Source organism: Rhipicephalus sanguineus, chromosome 9 (genome assembly GCF_013339695.2).
Source record: "Rhipicephalus sanguineus isolate Rsan-2018 chromosome 9, BIME_Rsan_1.4, whole genome shotgun sequence".
Lineage (NCBI taxonomy): Eukaryota > Metazoa > Arthropoda > Arachnida > Ixodida > Ixodidae > Rhipicephalus > Rhipicephalus sanguineus.
Genome location: NC_051184.2, coordinates 46531297 through 46555587, shown reverse-complemented (window position 1 = coordinate 46555587; position 24291 = coordinate 46531297). Strand labels below are relative to the sequence as shown.

The 24291-nt window shown below is 50.6% G+C and overlaps 1 protein-coding gene, 1 non-coding gene and 1 pseudogene across 2 annotated transcripts; 1 reads left to right on the top strand and 2 right to left on the bottom strand.

Moving 5' to 3' along the window:
- Positions 1-9868: 9868 nt before the first annotated feature.
- Positions 9869-9941, bottom strand: Trnat-cgu (transfer RNA threonine (anticodon CGU)). Its single transcript has one exon. It is a non-coding gene; the product is annotated as a tRNA-Thr (tRNA).
- A 5514-nt stretch (positions 9942-15455) lies between these two features.
- LOC125759926 (uncharacterized) lies at positions 15456-16469 on the top strand (annotated as a pseudogene).
- A 3826-nt stretch (positions 16470-20295) lies between these two features.
- On the bottom strand, positions 20296-22366 carry LOC119405110 (uncharacterized). The gene is made up of 2 exons (XM_037671904.2): positions 20981-22366; positions 20296-20757 (listed from the first exon to the last, which is right to left on the bottom strand). The coding sequence occupies exons 1-2, from the start codon at positions 22364-22366 to the stop codon at positions 20452-20454; spliced, it is 1692 nt and encodes a 563-aa protein (XP_037527832.2). The 3' UTR covers positions 20296-20451.
- Positions 22367-24291: the final 1925 nt, after the last annotated feature.

Here is a 24291-nt window from a genome sequence, read left to right as displayed (position 1 = left end):
ATGCAGTGTGTAACTTGCAGCGACGAGTTTGCACAAAAAATAGCACGCCAAACTGCCTGTCGTAGTTTCAACTGTCGTATGTTGGGCAAATAAATTATTTGAAGTCCACGAATGACTGTTTTTCGATATTTCTTTCTTTTGTCAAATTATATCTGTAATTAAAGTCCGTCGATGGGCTTTTGCTGTGGGAAGCTGCGCTAAAGTTCTTATATATTGCCTGTGCGGATGCCCCCCCCCCCCCCCACTCATGCGTCACCTTTGTACATTGCTATCACAGGCCATTCTTTTACAGTTGGGATACTTCTACCAACTCACTTGATACTAGCCCAAACAAACACTGCTCATGCACTGCTTTCCAGGCCAAGGCACGAAAAAAGGGGAATTGTTCGAGCGGCTCGTTTCTTTGTTAGACACAACTAAGGAAACCAAAACAATTAAGCCAAGGAAAGCTTAGGGGACGTTATTTGTTGTTGTTTTTTAAGTGTAGTGTAGTGATTTTTACCTAAATTGAGAAAAATCAAAGTGGACGAAAAATCATCGTTGCCGTTGTTGGGATCTGAACCTGCAACCTTTTAATTACGCGAAAAGTAAGAAAAACATGGTTGATCCCTCTGTCATAGGAATCGGTATAACACGAAAGTAAAACGTGTCTTCTCTCACAACATTACAAAAGTTGCTGAAAGAGCAGATGTTAAAGTAGTCTTTTCCGCCCCACTGAAACCCAAATGGTAGAGAAAATAAAACGTACAAAGAATCTCCAAACGAAATATGTGGAATGCAGTGAAGGCCTCGTCTATGAAATTCCTCTAACATGTAACCGTTCGTACGTAGGACAAACTGGTCGTTGCGTAAACGACAGGCTTCGCGAGTACGCTAACAACGTAAAGAACAAGACTGGGGGATGGCTTTCACTTCATTGCAACAGTTGTGGCTGCTCATCTAGCTGAGTTTCACAAGTGCATCATAATCTCAAAAAGCGCTAACGAAATGACATGCCTCATTATCGCTAGGCTCACAAAATCTCAGGTTTTAAAGCAAAATGCGTAAGCCAGGTTTCTATCTCTCTATCCGACAAGGAAATAGCGTATCTGAGTGGCACGACACGTGTGTATTGAGTGGTTCTTGTTGATATGTATACTTGCTCTCATGCGCAATGTATACTATGGTTCTGTATAAGGTCACGTCAGTCTTAACAAAAATAGGGAGCTCTCGAATCGCGTACGCTAAGTTAATAATAGCTGGGGTTTAACGTCCCAAAACCACGATATGAATTTGAGAAACGCCGTAGTGGAGGGCTCCGGAAATTTCGACCACATGGGGTTCTATTAACGTGCACCTAAATCTAAGTATACGGGCCTCAGACATTTTCGCCTCCATCGAAAATGCAGCCGCCGCGGCCGGGATTCGATCCCGCGACCTTCGGGTCAGTAGTCGAGCGCCATAACCACTAGACCACCGTGGCAGGGCGTACGCTAAGTTATCGTTAGCGTTTGCGGCCCGCTATTTCCGTCACTTAACGGGAGCCCGCAAGCGGTTAGCGTACGACGCATACGCAGTTGCGCGAAAAGCCAATGTTAATAGTGTGCGCTCCGTGTGCGTATCTGTGCTCTTGTCTACGTCTTCAACGCGCAATAGTGTACGAGCAATGGCGAACCAACAAGCCCAAGTAGATACCCTTCTAAAGTTCATATCGCTGGCGTCTGGAGTACAAAAAAGGAAAGAAAGAAAAACAGACCGAACGCAACCGAATCGAGCATGTGATCAGCTCAAAGACTGCGATGACACAGCGGTACGAGCGTTATCGCTTCGACTGTAGCGGGGCGCCTTTTCGGAGTTGGCCGGCGGGTGTCGTTGATAAGCCCACGAACTGCGTCGCGAACAGCCGCATATGCAGCGCTCGTGAAGAGAGAGCCAGGAAAGTCGACGCTCCGGAGAGAGAAGAGACAGACAAGATGCCGTCGCTAAAGCTCGCCCATCGACGTGGGATAATTTTGCTCTGGTACGTGAGTAGTATTAATCGCTCTTCCACGTGTGATCAACATTACGACGTAAGACCGGAGATGTTGATTATGCCATATTAGTGTGTCCGAGCCAATCGGAAAGGCCGTAGCAACACTGGCTCTTCACCAATCGCGGTGTTGGCGAAATGACGAATTCGACAGTGTCAAAAGCAGTTTAACAAAATGATTCCCGGGTGTTTTCGCGCCAAAACCATGATGCGATTGCGTGGCACGTACGCCGTAGTGTAGAACTGTAATTTTGACCACTGCGTGTTCGTTCTTTGACGTGCATCTGAATCTGGGTACACGCGGGCGTGGTCCATTGAACTAACACCTTGGCTATATCTTGGCCTCTAAGCTACCGCGGCGGACGTCTAAATAGTAAGTCGCAGTGCAGCATGTGGTGGTAAAACGTGACTCTTGCCGCGACAGGACGCTTGGTATGGGAAAGATAGGGAGCTTTGACGCTTTGATGCAGGCACTGAGGGCGCTCGCGTCGAGGCACCCTACAACATGCCCTACAAGGTGGCGACGCCACCTTGAAGTTCTCGCACCAACTTGGCGTGACGTCATAGATCTAGACAGCGTCTCCTGGGGCGTGCATAGCTCTAAAAAAATGAAGTACACGCTGACTGTAACGCGAAAATTAAAGGGGCCCTGCAACATTTTTCCAACATGGTCAGAAAACGCTGCCGATCGGTAGTCGAGGCTCCTGACAACACACGAGCCAAACATATAGCCCAGCACGCGGCCTGGAATTTACAATGAATTCTCAAAGTCAGCTAGAAATAGTTCCCTCTTCTCTCGACAAATGATGCGGTATACACAAATGACCGTGCCATGCACCGAAATTCACGGCCATCACCTGATGTGAGCATCGTGCGCTGCATACATAATTACCGAGGCCGACGCGTACCCGCGCGCGCACTCTCGATCACGCTGAAGGTAAGCCGCGCGTTCGAAGAAAAAAGAAAAAGTGTTCAAGGTCATGACACGCGCGTGACGTAACATCTTTCCCTCGTGCCACTCCTCCCCGCGTAGTTTCCAGCGCGCTCGTCGGGACGAGAGAAGGCAGAAAGCAATTACAGCGTGTGACAATTAAATCTGTGACGGATCCGCTCGTACTTGACGGATTCTCAAAATTTTGCGGCGGTCGATTCGTGAAGCAATGAACTCCTTTAATATAGCCATTCTATGGCTACTTGGAAAAGTGATGCAGGGTCCCTTTAAGGCTAAGTAATGCGCGTACTTTCCAACGTCTACAGCTCGTCTCATATCAGCGTAACTTGGACTCGCACACTTACGTCAGAGCCAATATTACCTTTAAATCTGCAGCGACATGACGCGATTAACGCAGTCGCTGTACTCAAAAAACAATAAAAAGGAAGGAAAAAAACGATGTCGCGTTTCACTCCATGAGTACTGTACGTCGTCCTTCAAAGAGTCCGGAGAGTTGACGTGTCAACAAAAAAAAAAAAAGGCGGGGGGGGGGGGATTGTGACGTAACATTATTGCGCAGAGAGTACGGCGGGAAATTTAAAATGATCTTTTTAATCCTCATTTTTTCTCCTGGTAGTGAACCCATGTGCACCCGTGCAAAAAATTCCGCCACCAGCGTACACGCCAAGCGAGGAACTTATCGAACGGAAATATAACGACAACCTGTATACCGTATATAGGCATCCGTTTTCCGACAAAGTCGCTTCAAACAAAAACAGCCGTCCCTCGAACGTAATTTCATTAGCGACCGCGGATACACACGTATAAAGAGCCACATCGCAAAACGTCATTGAAGTACCCAAGCAAAGGCGGCCAGTTTCAATTATTGTAAGAGGATTATAGGCCTCACTGCTTTTTCCGAGTCGTGCACGCTGATAGGATTGGAACCCTGTGTAGTTCCTGATCGCGGTTCGTTTGTACGCCTCGGCCTCGTAGTGCTTTATTTCGTTATTTCTAGCTCTAATATCATAAGCATACTCGAATTAGGTAATATCAGCTACTGTATTATGCATTCAAACACTGCGGACTCCCTCAAATGCGCATCTCTCGTCGAAAACACGAAGAGCAGACGAAGTTTCTCCGCGCTCTTCCAAGGTTTCGTACCGAGAGCTAGTGAAGCTTTCGCTCGGATTGTTGCTAATGTTGCTAAGAGGCTGAACGCTGTTACTGAACATGAGGACACATTTTGTATTCGTCATATGTTAAACCTCGAATTCATTTCTACAGCTCCCTTTTTTCACCACATATATCATAAATTCCGCGCGTTATAGATACGCTTGGCCTTGTGTACGAACTGCTGTCTACTCGTTATGCTGGACTAAAGTTATTGCTTGAGACCATGCGGTAGAAGTACGATGACCAGTGTCAGCATGCACTGTATTTCTCTACAATACACTGACACCATGGTGTCAGTATGCACGTATACGACGAAAGTACAGCCCAGGAGCGTAACAAGATTTTCTTTTTTTTTTTTGGGGGGGGGGGAGCTGTTGTAGGGAGGTCAGTCACCCTTTATGTATACGTTCGCGCGTGTGCCTGCATGAGCGCGTGCATATACAGGGTGTTTCAAGAAATGTGTCCAACCTTCTCACAAAATCAGGAAAATGCGATATTTGCTCCCGACAGTACGGTTTTTGAAGACTGATTTATCGATCTAGACTGATTCATTCTTCCACTTTTTAGTGTCCCTTTAAACGGCCGTGAGCTATTGGACATTGGCGGTTTGTTCGGCTCATCAGCAGAGTTTTGAACGGCAGGGTCTGAGCTTAGCTACAGGGCCATTAGTGTTCAGGAGTAATCTCTCTTTTGACCACATAGGTGGACGACCACAGTAGGTGGAATCGGTAGACTGCTTCTTGGCATTTAGTGCAGATGCTTTTTGTCATGATGATTGTTGTGTAATTGCGACGGATTGGAAAAGTGTTAATCACGACGCAGCTTCAAGACCGAAGCGGTTTGACCTCGCGTTGTTATAGCAACCGACGGTTTGCGGTATATGTGAATTCACCGACTGTCTCAACGCTTCTCACCAGTTGGAAGTGAGTGAAACGGCCGGGCGCCTTTCGCGCTCTGTGGCTGACCAATTTCCGCCATGCGGCTCAATAATTTTGCCGTGAAATGTCGGTTGCTACAGCAACGGGATATAAAATTTCAAGTTTCATCGCGTTGCCGACAGACATCCACCGCCATCATCGGGCCGATGAGTGAGCGCCTTTACAATTGACATTGACCTGCGGTGCAATTGTGGACACCATGGAGGAAGGAATACTAAGGAGAGGCCCTGACGTCACATTCGTGAAGCCCCCACATCGCAAACACCCGCATCGCCTCCTAGCGAAGGCGCAGCGAAACATTGCGCGATTTCCGTTGCGACGTTTGCAAGCGCATGCGCGCATCGCGAAACTTTGCAGCTTTTTTTTTTGTTTGTTTGTATTTCGCCGTGCAAGCGGTGTAGTCGATTCACGCATGCTGCTCTTGGTGTGTGTTCTTTAGGAAAGCTACGCAATGCCCAGCTGAGGCGTATACCCGGTGCAAATCGCGTGCACTGCGGACAGTACCGGGTGTCACTTTTCATGTGTACGTATACGTTCGCTTCATTGCTGATCACTAAGGCACGGTATTTGCGTGCGAAGCTCTCGGATGTGCGCTCTGTTGCTTGTTCCTCATTCTGTCAACTCAGAACTCATGTGAACTTTTGTTTTTGGCGTCTGACGCGCCGTACATAGCATGCGCTGAAGGCATCGTACGTTTTAGAGGCTGTGTCGTTCAACGAAAGGGCAATAAACTTTTGTTGAATTATTATCAGACTACGTGATGTATGTATTGTGCGGTGTGCGCTCGCTGCGTGCTTGTGTTGTGCGCGCACTGGAATTACAAACTTTACGTGCACGATCGCCTATACAACACAGCGGGGTCCTCTTTTCGACGTGAAGTTACGTCAACTATAGGTTGGCGTTGCGCCGAATAGCCACTGCGCTGATTCCATATACACGAGCAGAGAACCGCTAATCGGGCAATAGATCGGGAAATCGGGCTACGAGAAAGGAAAAGAAAGATCTAACGCCCAGCAGAACGCGTAAGTCACTGCTAGGTGAGTTCGCATACGGTGATGTAGGGGCTGAATGTTTTTTGATTACGGCACGTACTGGTACTTTCTGTACTGCTGCACAAAAACGCTCCACGAAGAATTTCAGCACGCAGTGCTCGGGCCTGTCACGCACGAACAGCCTGGTAAACGTCTGCTTGCAACGTTTTACTACGTGCGAACCGCACAATACGCGCTAAGTTTACGCCGGGACTACAAATCTGAGCAGAAGCGAACCACCGCGGAGAGCACGCCGCGGGGCGTCTGCTGTTTTGTTTGCCCCATACCGGTTTGTTTGCCCCATAAATCTGACGTCACTTCCGCCACACTTTTCGCAATGCATTGGGATACGATAGGGCCTCTCCTTAGTTTTTCCTTCCTCCATGGTGGACACTGTCAAATTCCGCCATATTGTGAAATTTTATAATGGCGGCATTTTAAGCCAATCTGAGAGGCCGTTGCAGCCCTCTGGGCCAATCGGTGTTGATCAATGGCGAAATTTGGCAACATGGTGGAATGTGACAATGTCCAGAATAGCAGCTCCTAGTCAATCACGCCTTGCAAGTAAGCCGAGTCTTGGAGGAAACCGTGAAGGCACTCGTAAGTGGTTCGGACTTCATCGCTCGGATTTGATCAACGTTTCCACTTCGTACGTGCTGTCAGCGGCAGGCCTAGAGCGAAGAAAAGCTTGTTGCGATGCAAACAATTACGGCGTGCTTGCGAGGGCTTCCTGCAAAAGTAGAGTGAGGGGGGTCTTCAATCAAAAGTTAGGAGAGAGAGAGATTTAAAGATGGAGAGGAAAGAGAGAGAGAAAGTTAGGGAACTTACAAACATGGGCAAGCTGCTGTTCTCTACGAAGGGAGCCACCCCAGCAAATATTAACCACTCCGCGAGCGGCGTGCTGCCGGGCACACTGCGCCTCCGAGATTGCACGCAACCTGTCGGCGCGCAATATCGGAGGCCATGACTGGGCCGGACCCCCCTTTGGGGGTTGTCTGATCGGGGTTCTCCAGGACCAAATAAAGTTCATTTCATCATCATGACTGGGCGAAGCTCAAACCGTCGAGTGCGCTTATGACAGCGCTGCGATCGCCGACGATGTCAGCGTGTCTGTGAGTTGATGGTGCAAGGCAGGGTGAGGAGGAGGCACGGAGGAAGAAATATTTAGGAGGCGACACTGCCGTGTGAACGGGCGTCGGCGGGCGTCCAGATAACGTCACAAAAATACAAAAATAACATGCGCCGACGGAGGCACTTCAATTGGCGGCGCCTTGCGGCGCGAAGCCGCAACAGCAAAAAAGAAAAAGAAGCGCTTCTGGACGGGCGCGGCCGGCGATAACGCCCGCGCGCGTTCTCTCTAGCAGCGTTCGGGAGCAGACGACAGCGGCGTTTGCTTCAGCGGGCACGCAATTTTTTTTTTTTTTTTGTGGATTGCCTTTTCAGTAACCTTTCTTTTTATGTAGCGGGCGTAGCCGCTGTAATAAGGCTGCTGCGCACAGTATGCTCTTCGGCATTTGCTAGCCTAAGATGGGACGCAGGTATTTTGAAACCTGCAAATGCAGGCGCAAGTCTTGCAGGGAAAATGTTGAACAAGAAACGAACGCGGCCGAACGTGCTCCACGTCCATGCTCCGTGACTGCGGCGGAGCGGGAGCAACCAGTGGGAGCAACGCGCGTGGCCGGTTCCCTCGGAAACCGAAACGGCAGCATTTCCCTTGCGTACCGCTAGACGCCGCCAGCATGAAGTGGCTCTTCCGGCAATGTGACGTTATCTGGTCGCCTCAAGCAGCGGACTTGCGCCTCCTAAATGTTTCTTCCTCCGTGGGAGGAGGGTATATATATAATTGTCCGTAGTGGCCTTGGTACGTGGTGCGTCGCTTAATTTCTGGTGAGAATGATTTAGGGATGCTCTTGCCTAAACGCTGACAAAACTTCTAAAAAAAGCCGTTTCAGGGTCCCTTTAAGAAGAGAACGCCGTGAGTAGCGTGACTTGCTCGGATAATTTCGTGCAGGCCATTTCACATCAACCGCCGCAGACGGAGCGTAGCACGACTACCTCGCCGACCGTAGGTTTACTGTATATGCTACCTTTAGGTAGCAGAGTTCCGCATCTGTCTTCCAAACGCCGCTAGCAACCATGCATTGAGGAGAAGCTGACGCTCGGGCCAATTTTTAACACGAAAGTGTTTTATGCCGGGGTCCACCACGGCTCCACTGACGCATTTCCGTCACGGATATGACGTTGTAAAATATAAAGACCGACATATGGAAAAGCAAAAACTAGTCACCGGGAGTCGAACTTACGACCCCTTGATCCCCAACGCGCAGCGCGAAACGACTCCGCCACAAACGGCACGTTATTCGTCCATACTAACGGCGTGCTATTTATATACACCATTTGCCGGTGGCGGTACTCGAAGATCGGTGGTACATCAGCGTGTTTTCGTTATCACTAGCGAGATGGCGCGAAGGGCTCGAAGTGCGCGCTTTAAAGGTCGTCACCCCACGCGTTGAATGAGCGTGTGCCTCTACAGGGCGTGGTCGCTCGTGCGCGCGCGCTTATCTTGTACGTCTCGCGCTCTCACCGCAAGTTTGCGTTGAAGTAAGAGAGAGCACGAAGCTCACTTCGCTCGCTGCAGCGGCCGCTTTTGCGAAAGGAGCGCGCTTCTCACAAACAAATAAGTTACAGCTGTGACAGTTCGCGCTCATTCTGTATATGCTTGTGCGTTCGTTTCGTGCGTCCTCCTTTGTATTTGACCAGCGCGCTTTAACTGTCGAGCTGTAACAGTTGTTAGTTCGCGCTCATCCTGTGTATGTTCGTTCCGTGCGTCCTTTCTGCTTGAGCAGCGCGTTGCAAGTTTTGAGCTGCTTGCCGTCCTTCGCGTGGCATTACAACTTGTTGCTATAGCATTCACTCCTTCGCCCTCGGGGCGAAACAATGTACAACAAACGCTCAACTACGTCTGTGAAGACACGTTTTACTTTCGTGTTATACCGATTCCTATGACAAATGCATCAGCCATGTTTTTGTATTTCTTAACGACGCCTCTGCAGCGAACTAAATTAACACTAGTCATCGACACAGTCACTGTTTATCGCGGGTCTTCAACACGGCATAAATGTCAATCAGCGACACGGTAGGCATGCCGCTTGCAAAGACAGAATGCTACTTCACCGCATAGCTGGGGTTGCTAGCCAGACCTATGCGCAACTCTGCTACCCATAGGCGATCGCAAGGGGGGGGGGGATGTCGACTACACTCTAAGCACGGTAACGTTTACGAAAACATAAAAATGGCATGTAACTTATAACTGATGAGTTACATGGCTGATACAGGAATTTTATCCTTGCGTTTTCTTCATTTCCGTCTCTCATAAAGGTTACATCAACAGTAGCGTGTCAAATTAAAAGCTAAAGCACCGCGATGAGCATTGTATAACCTTTAGATTGTAACTTATAAAAGCGCAATGACTCATCCGTCAGGGCACGTACACTGTACAGTGCTGGGCAGTATCGAAGATACATGTATCTTAGATACTATCTTAGATACTCTATGGGTATCTTGTATCTGTATTTCTGATACATTCGATAATGTATCGTGTATCTTAAGATACAAGATACTTCTATGAATGAAGGAAAGTGGAAATTTTAAGGACTCGTTTTTCTTTGTTATAACTATATTAATGAGAACTAACAGACAATAATGCCAAGGAAAGTATAGAGGATGTGATTAGTAGTAAATGTAATGTGAATGTGAAGAAAGAAAAGTGGACGAAAAGATAACTTGCCGCGGGCAGGGACCGAACCTGCGACCTTCGGATAACGCGTCCGATGCTCTACCAACTGAGCTACCGTGGCGGCCATCCCCCCGTCCAGTCAGCGCTGCCAGTAGCCATGACGGCGAGTGTGGAACACTCTTTTTCTGCCATTTGGCGTCACGTAGTACGTGAACCTATTACGAGCTGGCAGCTTACCAATAATCCTTCACATACTACCTGAAAGCATCAAGTGCCTGCCTGCCTGCCTCAGCAAGCGCCACTGGCCTCTAACCTCGCTTTCTTCCTCCGTCCCGCGAGCTGGTTCCTCGGTCGGAGCTCGTGCACATGCAGGGCTGGCACGTGCAGTGCGGCTGGCTTCGCTTGTGGTAACGGGGATGTCGGCGTTCCGCTTGATTCGCGACGCCAGCAATGTACAGAGTGGTGTGCGTATATGCACAGTTTCTGTGCCAATATGTAACGAATGTTACATCGCTGCTGGCTGCGGCATGGCCAAACTTCATTAAAACTTCTTCATTGTACGAGTCATTGTTCAGAGTCATTGCCAAAATACGATGAGAAGGGAGCGGTTCGATGCGCGTTCCGGGGCTATCTCCTCGTATATGAAGCCGTGCACTTGCCAAGCGACCCTTTTGCACGCCCTGTCTACGCCCATGGGCCCTGCCATTGGCTCCCCTGAATAAAGCCATCGCCGCAGCAGAGACATGCATGCATTTCTATCTTGGATTCTTTGCCTGATATATCGCCAAATCAAGATGGACTAAGCCGCGCTCAGATGTCGCGTTACGGAGGATCATAATCGTCGATGGTATTCCTGCACAGTTTCGCCATACGACGGCCTGAGGGAACCGCGTGGTCCATCACATCAGTGAGGTAATGCCGCGTCCCTTGTGTTTGTCCGTATACAGCCATCCTTGCCATTATTGGCGATATGTTGGGCGGACAATATTGGCTAGAGCCATCTTTGCAAAGATTGGGCCATTATTGGCTTCCAATATTGGACCAATGCACATTTAAGTGTAGCAAACCCCCAAAAGCGAGCGTAGGACCAATATTTCTGCCTATGTTGGGCAACCTTGGGCCGAGATCGGTCCAATGCCGGTAAAGTGAGCTAGAAGAGGGTAGTGGGCTTGCTGGGGTCTCCTGCTTGACGCCGGGTATGTCAATGGTGGTGGCGCACCAGCGACTTAAATGTAGGGCCACTGCCTGACGGAGGCGTTTTGTGCGCAACTGATGTCATGCTTTTTTGTGCGCTGCTATCATATGCACTGGACGGAAATGTACGCGAATTTCTGCAGTGTAAACGGTGATGCTGATGTCGCTGAGACAATAAAAAATAAAGAAAGAAAACTAGCGCGAGCTAGGTGCGTTGGCCTACATGCGCGCGTAAGGCATGGTAACCATCTAGAACACTGTAGCATGGTGTATGCACCTTGCTGTTAGCTATTTATGATGTTAAATGAAACACACGAAGACCCTCAGTACTCGTGCGAGTAAAGCTGCAGAAAACATTCTTTTCTGAAACTCTGTCGCCGTAACTCGCGCGAACGCGCATGCAGAACTCGATGCATGCAAGGGATGCTGCGCAAATTGAGATGCATATAAATTGTTCATACGAGTGATGAGCAGCGATGGCGAACTTTTCAAAGCTACGCGTTTTGCGGCTATCAATTGTAAACTGGATTCTTTGCATTTCTCGGGCACTACTTCGTCAAGCACGCCTTTACGAGCGTGTGAAATTACTGTCGATGACACACACTCGGGAGTTTACCACGAGCTCTAATGTTATATATTCCACAGCATTTAAAAACTTAGAGCTGCTCATTGTTTCTGCAGATCTCCAGCACCTTGGCTCTGTAATTTGGCTATTTCTACACTGATATTCCTATGCAAGATTGTAAAAATCCACAGATAAGAAAAACAGGAAGCCACTCTCCTCAAGTATGGGCACAGTACTCAACATTATCATATATATTGGGCACAGCTGCGTTGACAGTATCACAATGGTTAGGAACGTACCTTCTTCCACTTTGAACGCTTCCCGATCGCTTTCTCTTTCGGGTCGGCTTTCGTGGTGCTTCTTGTCAAATACGACGCCAAGTTAGGCAGGATGTACGCACAGCGTCCTCTAGAGCAAGGTTTCCCACGTGGTGTGGTACTCGTCCCTTCGATTATATATGTACGTAGTACCGTAGCAAATACTTCGGCTCAAAATGAAGTTGACACACGGCAGATGTGGTCGCCAGTGCTTTGTCCGCGTGATGCAAATTCCTTCCCAGGGCTCTCATGCTTCAGGGATATCCTTCGGAACGCTAACAAAGACGATTGTCGTGCTGCACTTCACGTGGACGTAACCTCCGACAGCCTGGCGCAAAACAGTGGTTTTGCCGCCGCGGAAGCATCTTAACCTCGTGAGACGGTCGCTTGATGGCCACATCGCTGTTCGCAGAAGACCTAGCAGATTGAGGATGCAAAGCGCGAAGAGTCTCAAAAAACAAAACTCGCACACACGACCGCACTCCAAACGGCAGGGTTCTATTTGGTGTCGCAGAAGTCTGTTGCCAGACTCGGGGGTCAATGTTGCCAGACTGCCGCCAGATTTGGCGGATAAATTTGCCCCTGCGGTTTCAGCTTTTCCCGTAAGGCTTCTGTGTCATCCGCGGTGCATTTCGAAAGTGCCTGTGCGACATCGGCCGTTTTAAACGAGCGGAACGAACGGACCCCGCGTGCTGCAGAAGTCGGGACGCGTTTTTTCGCTGCGTGCGCCGTACAATTAAGATATCTGACTCGAAGTAGGGAATCCAGGCGCAACGACTCGTTTGAGGTCCACGTACGCGTAGGGGAAACTGAATTAATCGCCGAAGCCCGGACACGCTGTGTGCGCCGTGTTGCAATACATCGGACTCGTGTCCCCGAAGTACAGATTATCTCCGTAGCTGTGCGTGCCGTGTCGACCATGCCCAACGACGCTCACACTTCCGATCGCATCGCTCGACGAGTATGAAACATACATACCACGGCTGGAGAATTGATGCACGTCGCATATATCAGTGCTCGCTACGCCCGTAGGCGGCTTTATCGCCGCTGCTGGACGACACTGCTAGGTCTGAGCTGGTGGTGGGAGGCACGCGACTCGTGGAACTGTAAATGGGGGGCCCTACATGGAAGAGGGGCTCCACCCACAATAACCACAAACACCAAAATTCCAATTAATGCATGTTTATTTTCTCCGGGCTTGAAAGAGCGCTATCAAAAAGTAACAAAAACGAATGAAACAAAACAAAAAAACGCACACAGCAGGTTGATCAATCTGCATTTGTCGCACTATCGTCTTCAAAGGGGATACCGGCGTGCGATGGCCTCGATGAGTCGAAGGAACTTGTCCTTCACGTTGGGACGTGCGTTCACGGACCTCCACCACAGCCAGGCGAGGTGAGAACGCATCAGAGCGGGAGTCGTTTTGTTGCCGTTGCGAACGAGTCGTCGTTTTGCTTTCTGCCACTCGCTTTCGATGCGTTGCGTGTTGGCGCCTGTTGCAGGGTCGATGAAGTTGACGCTGTGGTTCACGGTGTGCCAGTCGAGGTTTAGCGGCGTCCCGTTGGCATTCACGAGGCCGGGTATGCACCGGTATGCGGCCCACTCGTCACTGAACACCGTCGTCCCGGGAAGAACGTTCTTTGCGATCAGAGGACCAAGGGTGGCCGCGTCTCTTTTGTCGACCTCGAACAGCCTTAGCTCCTTCGTGGACACGCACAGCATGCCGAAAATCCACGGGCCCTTATCTGACACACCACCGTAGTTGTTGCGGCGCCTGGGGGGAACATTGTCGCCAGTCAGAAGGCGGCCTCGGTTCGCCTTGCGTCGTCCCCCTCATCAGGCACTCGTCTATTTGGACCACCTGTCCTACTCCTCCCATCGGCGGCTGTTCGAGAAGCTCTGCGAGAGCCACTTCTCTGACATAATTTCTCCAGTCGGTCCGCGTGGTGTTACTCATCTTGAACTCCTTCTCTATGAGTTCCTTCGTGTTCCTCGACGAGAACCCTTTAATCATTGCGTAGGTCAGCCATATCACCTCTCTTCGAGCGATTTTTACGTTCGGACGTCCAAGTACGTCTCGACAAGCAAAAAAGGAGCCTTGCCCCTGCCTACCGTGCAGGGCGTCCGTCCCGCGGAGCTGAGACAGCTGCTTTTTTGCACCGATTGCACTTGAAGCTCGGCCTGATCCCTTTCTTGCATCGGCGATTGTAAGTGACGACTTCTCCGTCGCATCCTGGCTCGCCTGGATTAAAGCCGAGGTCCTTGCATATCCCCCAGTACTCGGAAGCCGGTGGCCGCCCTTGTAGTGTTCCGGTTGCCTGGGGTCGAGCAGATGGCGTCGGCACCAGTCCAAATTCACGAAGAAAGGCCTCTTCTGCGGCAGGGTATCTGATGATGTCGGCGATCTCGAGAATGCTGGGGTCCATACGTGGCGTGGCCATGACGAACCGCTTCCTGACTGGGGACAATGTTAATTGCATTGCTAACGTTACGGCATTTTATAAGGCTCGCTATGTGAAAGGCGGGGGAGGGCGGCCGAGACAGAACGCACCAAATAAGGGCATTTCGACGGGTGAATTGCCCAAATATGAGCATTTCGACGCGCGTTCCGTCGACGCGTGACGCGCACTAGGCACGCTATAGAGCTTCGCGCTCCCCTTCAAATCGCAGTGCCCATATTTGGTCATTTCTCGCGCTGAAATGCCCATATTTGGAGCGGGCGACTTGAGGGAGAGCGCGACCAGGCGCTGGCGCGACTGACGCTTGCGCGACGCCACGTGACCTGAAGCGCGTGACGTCGAAGCTCTATAGCGTCGACGTCACGTGGCGTCGCGCCAGCGCCTGGTCGCGCTCTCCTTCAAGTCGCCCGCTCCAAATATGGGCATTTCAGCGCGAGAAATGACCAAATATGGGCACTGCGATTTGAAGGGGAGCGCGAAGCTCTATAGCGTGCCTAGTGCGCGTCACGCGTCGACGGAACGCGCGTCGAAATGCTCATATTTGGGCAATTCACCCGTCGAAATGCCCTTATTTGGTGCGTTCTGTCTCGGCCGCCCTCCCCCGCCTTTCACATAGCGAGCCTTATAAAATGCCGTAACGTTAGCAATGCAATTAACATTGTCCCCAGTCAGGAAGGCGGTTCGTCATGGCCACGCCACGTATGGACCCCAGCATTCTCGAGATCGCCGACATCATCAGATACCCTGCCGCAGAAGAGGCCTTTCTTCGTGAATTTGGACTGGTGCCGACGCCATCTGCTCGACCCCAGGCAACCGGAACACTACAAGGGCGGCCACCGGCTTCCGAGTACTGGGGGATATGCAAGGACCTCGGCTTTAATCCAGGCGAGCCAGGATGCGACGGAGAAGTCGTCACTTACAATCGCCGATGCAAGAAAGGGATCAGGCCGAGCTTCAAGTGCAATCGGTGCAAAAAGCAGCTGTCTCAGCTCCGCGGGACGGACGCCCTGCACGGTAGGCAGGGCAAGGCTCCTTTTTTGCTTGTCGAGACGTACTTGGACGTCCGAACGTAAAAATCGCTCGAAGAGAGGTGATATGGCTGACCTACGCAATGGTTAAAGGGTTCTCGTCGAGGAACACGAAGGAACTCATAGAGAAGGAGTTCAAGATGAGTAACACCACGCGGACCGACTGGAGAAATTATGTCAGAGAAGTGGCTCTCGCAGAGCTTCTCGAACAGCCGCCGATGGGAGGAGTAGGACAGGTGGTCCAAATAGACGAGTGCCTGATGAGGGGACGACGCAAGGCGAACCGAGGCCGCCTTCTGACTGGCGACAATGTTCCCCCCAGGCGCCGCAACAACTACGGTGGTGTGTCAGATAAGGGCCCGTGGATTTTCGGCATGCTGTGCGTGTCCACGAAGGAGCTAGGCTGTTCGAGGTCGACAAAAGAGACGCGGCCACCCTTGGTCCTCTGATCGCAAAGAACGTTCTTCCCGGGACGACGGTGTTCAGTGACGAGTGGGCCGCATACCGGTGCATACCCGGCCTCGTGAATGCCAATGGGACGCCGCTAAACCTCGACTGGCACACCGTGAACCACAGCGTCAACTTCATCGACCCTGCAACAGGCGCCAACACGCAACGCATCGAAAGCGAGTGGCAGAAAGCAAAACGACGACTCGTTCGCAACGGCAACAAAACGACTCCCGCTCTGATGCGTTCTCACCTCGCCTGGCTGTGGTGGAGGTCCGTGAACGCACGTCCCAACGTGAAGGACAAGTTCCTTCGCTCATCGAGGCCATCGCACGCCGGTATCCCCTTTGAAGACGATAGTGCGACAAATGCAGATTGATCAACCTGCTGTGTGCGTTTTTTTGTTTTGTTTTCATTCGTTTTTGTTACTTTTTGATAGCGCTCTTTCAAGCCCGGAGAAAATAAACATGCATTAATTGGAATTTTGGTTGTTTGTGGTTATTGTGGGTGGAGCCCCTCTTCCATGTAGGGCCCCCCATTTACAGTTCCACGAGTCGCGTGCCTCCCACCACCAGCTCAGACCTAGCAGTGTCGTCCAGCAGCGGCGATAAAGCCGCCTACGGGCGTAGCGAGCACTGATATATGCGACGTGCATCAATTCTCCAGCCGTGTATGTATGTTTCATACTCGTCGAGCGATGCGATCGGAAGTGTGAGCGTCGTTGGGCATGGTCGACACGGCACGCACAGCTACGGAGATAATCTGTACTTCGGGGACACGAGTCCGATGTATTGCAACACGGCGCACACGCGTGTCCGGGCTTCGGCGATTAATTCAGTTTCCCCTACGCGTACGTGGACTCAAACGAGTCGTTGCGCCTGGATTCCCTACTTCGAGTCAGATATCTTAATTGTACGGCGCACGCAGCGAAAAAACGCGTCCCGACTTCTGCAGCACGCGGGGTCCGTTCGTTCCGCTCGTTAAAACGGCCGATGTCGCACAGGCACTTTCGAAATGCACCGCGGATGACACAGAAGCCTTACGGGAAAGCTGAAACCGCAGGGGCACATTTATCCGCCAAATCTGGTGGCAGTCTGGCAACATTGACCCCCGAGTCTGGCAACAGACTTCTGCGACACCAAATAGAACCCTGCCCTCCAAACAGCCAGCAACTGCCCCAGCGCCAACGCTCACTACATTTGATGCGACGGTGGCGCCGCGCCGCGGAGACGCGCCGAAGCACGTTTTTGTGACATTGGCGGTGTTACCGCAATGCATAGCGCCGGCCGGCGAGTGAGCCCACTACCCTATTCTAGCTCACTTTAATGCCGGCGTGCTGCCTGGGTTATTGGGGTGTTTTAGTAGCGACGGTAATTCCGTAAGGTAAGTACGGAAATACCCGTACCACTGTGGTCAGCACGCAGGTTTTTTTTAGCTCTTGCGCCGCGCGAGTGGCTTATTGTCTTCGGTAACTTGTTGACATGATCAAAATAGGTAATATAAGTCTTGAAAACTCAGAAAGCTAAGTGGCGACGATGACGGTACGCTATTTTCGTACTGATCGCATGGTATTACCGTCACTCCTAAAACATCCTGGTACCACAAGTCCGGGACAGTCGCACAATAGGTGCGACTAATACCGATGTCGTACGTACTGCCCACTGATAGCGGTGACGTCACATTCGGCTCCGTGTCTTCCTATCTTATCGTTGTCAGGGCCAGTGAGCAATTCATTTGAATAAAGTTCATTGTCCCTCTCTTCTTGGTTTCAGTACGACGCTCTACAGACGAAATTCAGTTGGAAAGTGTAATTTAATCTAATCTATACTTTCCTTTGTTTGTTGCGTGCCATACTTCTCATCGATGTAAGACCCTCGCTCGCGTGATATGCCTGCTTACCATTGCTAGAGCAAAGAGAGTCGGGTTGCGTCGATCAGGCTTACATGCATAATTGAGCAGCATTGCAGAGGAAGTAATTTGTAATAATAATTGTTGGGGTTTTACGTCCAAAAGCCACGACATAATTATGAGAGGCGCCGTAGTTAAGGGCTCCGGAAATTCCGACCACCTGGGGTTGTTTAACGTGCACACGGGCCTCTAGCATATTTCTCCATTGCAATGCGGCCGCCAGAGCTGGGATTCGATCCTCCGACATTCAGGTCAGCAGTCACGTACCATAACCACTACACCACCACGGCGGGTAGCAAGTTGTAATGAAGTTCATCTCCCGTTGGTATAACATAATATAATTCTTGGGGTTTAACGTTCGAAAACCACGATTTGATTATGAGGGACGCCGTAGTGGAGGGCTTCGGAAATTTCGACCACCTGGGGTTCTTTAACGTGCACACGGGCCTCAAGTATTTTCGCCTCCGTCGAAAATGCGGCCGCCGCGGCCGGGATTCGTTCCTGATACGTGCTGGTCAGCAGTCGAGCACGTTAAGGGATGGTGCCACCATATTTGTGGCTTGCGCGTTCTTTGCTGTAAGCGTTTCCTATAGCTCCCGGAAGCATGATACACGCACCAAGATTCATGTATTCTCGCTAAATGAATTAATATCTCCTTTATATGGGGACAACTTTCAGTTTCGGTTTCTGGGTGCCGAGTGTGGGGCAGTGACGTAGCAGTGTAGGGGGCTTGGTCACGTGACCACACAAGGCTGTGACGCACTTAGAGCAGGAAGCGATCGAAACTCGGCGAGTGATGCAGCAACCGATGCTTTGCCAGTACGTACGTTGCAGAGTTGGCGGAGGTCTGGAGGTAACTCACGTCAGTACAGCAGATCTGGTGTGACGTCACTACAACTTCTGTTGTCCCTCCTGTAGATCTACGTCAGTGTTGGCGCGCTGGCGATGGATCTCGATCGGGGGAATGGGCATTTAGGTACACCCTGGAAGTGAATTAAGATATATTCTAAACGTTTGCTGTGTTCGACCCTTCGTGTGGAGTGTCCTTGCATACTGAGCAAACCTACAGCAGGCTTGATATAGCCTCGAAATTTGAAGGCACCACCCTTTTAACGACCACCGCGGCGGGTCATCTCCCGTTGGTCTGCACTATTGCACAAGGATACGCAATTTTGCGTTTCTCTGTTAATTTTGTGTGCCCGTGTGCCAGATGTGGTGCCTAACCGCACGGAAATCCGTACGGCTACGGTTAGAGTTGTATACTACAGGGTCGGTCCTGGAGGTAATGAACTATACTCGTGTGGGGTTGCTTGCGCGGGCGCTTGATTGGAAGATTGGCGGCAGGGGAAGATTAGGGAAAGCTTCAGGCTCACACCATGTCTAGTTCAGTCGGTATATAACAGATAAAGCGGGTGTACTATTGGCGTCAGAAAGTTTAGTGACCACTAGGTCTGAGAAAACTGAATTTCAAATCAATGTGTGAATCTATTGGTCGAACTGCTCAGAGCATGTTGCTAGCGCGTTTGAAAGCAGACCGGAATACTAAATTCAAGACTGCCTACCGAAGCAGCGGGAATATTCGCCTTTTTCGTACGCCTCGTGGTCTGAACTTTTGAGGCTGACTGTACATGGCTTGAACGTTGAACGTCTACTGCCTGTTTCGTCGCTGCGTTGTGGTACGATTGGAGGGAACGTTGGAACAGCGCTACGCGGTGACGTCTCGCGTTAACATGAAGCAGCCTGCGAAGACGGTCGACATGATCAAGAAAGCAAACTGTAGAGATGTAATGAGCAGAGGGTGAGTGCGCAAGTCGCGCAAAGCGTTTGCGGACGCCTGATAAGACGTCCGTAATTTGTCCGATAAGATGTCTGGCAACGGTTACGGCGGCAGTGTTCTTCCTCTACGTGCTGTATTGTACACGCTTGTCAGCGTATAGGTGTGCGCTGTCGTTGTAAAAAAATGCAAAGAAAAATTCGCGTCGATCGTGTTCAGTGACCAAGTAAATCGTCCATTCGAAATTTGTTCCCTTCGTGGAAGTAACGAATTTGCAAGCTCTGATGTGCAAAAATCCCAGAGGCTGAGTCAATGCATGTGGTTAACGGTATAATGAAGGCGAAGTTTTATTTATGACAGTAAAAACTCGGCGCTGCTTGAACAGTGAAGCCGAAAACAAGACGGGAAATTCGCAGGTGTTACGCATTAGCGCTTTCTTGCTTAGATGCGTGGTCCTGGTGGCTGTGAAAGTATTCGTATGGTGATGCATGCGCTGTGTCGGTGTCTGTAAGAAGATACAGCATAAAATTTGTTCACAGAACAATCATGAAATCATGAAACGCTGCAATGCAATGCAATGATACGGCGTGACATCACGCACCAATTTTCCATTTCTCCGGGAACGTACGTCTAGCTTGTGTCAACGCCCGGGAGCACCGCGCATTGCCGTCGAAAAGGAATGCAGCACAGTCATTGAGGGAATGATATATGCGGTTAAAAGCGGTCAATGTTGTATAAAATCAAAGCGGCATTAAGCTAGAAGGAAAGCCTCTAGGCGTGAAGAAAATACGCTTAACTACGGCATCTCGAGGGACACACAGACAGTTCCTTTCCTACGACAGTTCCTGTAACACCCGACAGAGCGGAATCAAGCGCCGGCACTACTAAGGTGTTGGTCCTTTAGTGGACAAACGTGAGGACCATTGAGCGTAGCTCGGTCTACAGGTCCCGGCGGCGTGGCTTCACGAGTGCGATGAACGTCTGGGTGGAGCACATGATGCAAGGCTTCCCCGACATTACTTTTCCTCGACGAGGTTGGGCTCCCGCGTCGCCTTCGGGCAAGCGCATCCAGGTCACGCTCGTATCCCTGCCCGTTTCAATATCCACGTAGTGGATGTGCAAGTACAAGATGGACTGTAGCTGGCTGGCCACAGCTTCGACTATCCGCTCCGCGGCCGATGTTCGTAGCTTAGTCTTCGACAGCAGGCACACGCGTTCAAGTGCCCGAGCAGGACACAGGGAGTTCTGGAAGAAAAACAGGTTTTCTTGAATCGCTAGCGAGGCTGATGCGGAAATAGAATGAAATGTTTCGTGGATCAACGGTTGACCCGAGATGTGTACAGAGACAAGAGTGCGGTGAAATTACAGCACTCCTACTGCACAGTAAGGAACTTTCTCGCAAATACTTCTGGCTGTGAAATTTGCACTAAATTATTAATGACAGGCGAGAGAAAAAAAGAAATCTTACCTTGAGGGACTCGGTGTCCAAATCGATGGATGCAAGTCTAACCACTAGAGAGAGGAGGGTGTTGCTGTGGTGCACGGAACTCGCGAGTGCCTTGAAGTCGAAGCGAGGTCTCTCGGAGACGTCGATGAACCGTAGGTTGGCCACGGGACAGCTCTTAAGGAAGTTCAAGGACGCTAAATTCGGCACGTTGCTCAATGTGAGGCGGCCCGATTTCTCGCCAAATGCGCTCACGTCCTCCGGATCGAGGAGGAGTTCTTTACTGCAATAATTGCAGCTGCTGTGGCGCCCGTCGATGTTGAGGCGTACGTCCAAGTCCTCGATGTCGCTAGTGCCTAGGGCCAGCCGGTGCATCGCGCCACTTTTCTGCAGGCCGCAGGGCGCCAGGGACAGCGCGCGCAGCCGCAACACAGTGGGCGTATCCAGAAGCTCCGTGAAGTCAATGCCGTCGTCGAAATGCAAGGAGTTGACGTTCAACTCGACGATGTTACAAAACCTGCCAAAGAACTGCCGAAAGGCGGCGTTGTGCGTAGCGCCGACCGTCGGGTACGTACGTTCGTTTTGTATTGGTGAAAAATCCAAGATGCACAGGCTCTGCAAATCGCTCCATTGGCACGAGCGGACAACATTTAGTAGGGACGCATCGAAATCCGCTCTGTTGAAAGCTACCAGAACGACGGGCTCATCCGGGAGTATCGGGTCTGTCGATCGGCGCAGTACTTGCAGAGGGGCGTAGTTGAGGCATTTCCGCTTTCTCTGGTACACCATGTTAGCGAAAATATCGAGACAGCACTCGGGGTCGTCGGGCAGCGATGCAATTGCTGCCGCTGTACTGGACTGCATCGCAGTCAGCGCTTCGCACGTGGTTGTGACCACCTCGAGGCTGCGCACATTCTTGACGACGCTCGCAAACGTCGTCACGATGTCGTAGTAGCTTGCGAGGTGTACAAAGTGAAGGTGAAAGTCCGTCACGTGTGGACAGTACCGCACAAACGCATTCAGCACTTCGATGTTATCATCTGCGGCGACCTCAGCATACAACGTACGAACTTGGGTCTCTTTGTCCTTGTGCACGTGCTTCAACTGCAGGATCTTCGCTAGTTCCTCCTTTGCGTCATGTTCCGTTCCAACGAACGAGAAGTCCAGGTGGGCCACGTTGTGCAACGATGTCAGCAGGTGTTCCAAAAGGACGCTCGCTCTTAGGGGACATGCAATGCAAGATAGAGACTGAAGATATTGCAGGCGAGGTAAAAGGGACAGGAGGCCTTCCGGCTCCGCGACGATGCAATTAGAGATGTTTAGCGACAGAAGCTTGCCATTCACTTCGTCTATCTTGAGCCTGAGCACGTCCTCGCTGGCGTTGGCGGGCAACTCGTAGTACGATGACATCGCGAGCGTGTTGGAAGGATGCACCGATGCCATTGAAGCGCCAGCCCGATCTAGCGCGTTAAACACTGCGCCCGCCTTTATTTATGAAGGCAGTCTTATCTCACACGAGTACTGAAAAGCCTCCGAAAGCTTGTCGGCATCCAATGAATTGCGAGTATGAATATAAACTTTTTGGGCACTATCGAGAGCGCCTGCGCACTTCGAATAATCCTGTCCGCTAAAGCTATCTATTGCCACCAATAGCTTTGGTCGGATGATTCTCTCCCCTGCTATGCTAGTAAACACTCGTGTGTCGAATTCGAATCGAAGAAAATTTTTTTTAGTTTTACTGGCGTAAGTTGTTAACGCAAGACACAGTCTCTTTATAGTTTCAGAACAAGAACCATGCAAGAAGATGTGTTGCGCTATGTGCTGGTGACTGTTCTCTGGAGTGTCATTGCTCGACGTGACGATGTGCCCGTGGGATACGCTACTGCAGATAGCTGGCTAATTCAAACATGCTTCGAGTAATCTACATTCAAACAATGCGTTGGCTGTGTGCGTGCGTCTCGCACTTTTAATGCGAATCATGACTTCACAAGTCAGTCCACAAACATACGGCCGTCCGCGGCCCACAACAACCACAACAAAAAACTTTGGCCAGTTTCGGGCATTCTTTTATGCTGGGTCAAATGGTGGTGGAGGTATACGAGGCTTCCCAAAGAGATGAAGATTGATCTGATTCCTGAGATAGCTGCAAACAGTGCTTGCCCGTCGCCTGGTATTGAATCCTTTCTCGGTACATTTGGATAGCATGCGCAGTTTAACCCCATTGTGTGCTCCTGAAAGTGGCCCCGTAGATGTGGCACACTAACGACGCGTAATCAGGTTTGATACTATAGCAACAATAAACTTGTACTCGATATGCTTAGACCTAGCACGTACAACTACCACAACAGAAAACAAAAAAAAAACGAGGTAGAAGGAGAAGGCGTTCACAAGATGGAAAGATGGTGCTTTGCGTGTATGGGGCGGGGGGGGGGGGGGGTTTTATAAAATAACTTGGCGGTCTCTTGAGCTTCGCCTTCAAGAGTAGAACGCGATAGCGTATCGGGCCCCGTTCGCATCGCACACTAACGACGCGTAATCAGGTTTGATACTATAGCAACAATAAACTTGTACTCGATATGCTTATACCTAGCACGTACAACTACCACAACAGAAAACAAAAAAAAAACGAGGTAGAAGGAGAAGGCGTTCACAAGATGGAAAGATAGTGCTTTGCGTGTATGGGGGCGGGGGGGGGGGGGTTATAAAATAACTTGGCGGTCTCTTGAGCTTCGCCTTCAAGAGTAGAACGCGATAGCGTATCGGGCCCCGTTCGCATCGCCTTCTCAATTGCTATAGCCTCGCTTCGCATCTCGGTGAACGCCTCTGCCGTGCCGCAGAGAAAGGAACGTCTGTGCGCGTAACATAGGCTTTTAACACGAAAGCGTTTTATGCCGGGGTCTACCAAGACTTTCATGACGTATTTCCGTCACGGAAGTACGTCAGCAAAATAAATGCCATCAGATTGCAAAGAAAAACTTCCGTTGACGGGGATCGAACCCATGACATCTCGGTCCGCGACCGTGGCGGGCGGGCTTATAGCCCACTGAGCTACCGCCAAACACACGGAGGCGACATGGACGCGTTTTTTATCTTTCAGACTTGCCTCTCACAGTGACCTTCGATGGATGGACGCTATGAGCGTCCCGTTTATAACGGGGCGGTGACATCTGTGCCACCATGGCTCGAAAACAAACAAACAGACAAAAAATTTGGCAGATCCCACGTACCGCGGGAATCGATGTTACGCGAAGCATGCAGGGGATGGTGACTGTGGCGTAATTTTTCAGATTGAGCGAAACGTTACGGAATGACGCTAGAGAAATGTGGTAGTGGTA

Bases quoted from the DNA above. Each gene is read 5' to 3' on its own strand.
- LOC119405110 (XM_037671904.2), bottom strand. From the start codon at position 22,366: ATGTCATCGTACTACGAGTTGCCCGCCAACGCCAGCGAGGACGTGCTC. The intron at 20,758-20,980 runs GTAAGATTTCTT...TTTTTCTTCCAG, and splicing joins TGGACACCGAGTCCCTCAAG to AACTCCCTGTGTCCTGCTCG.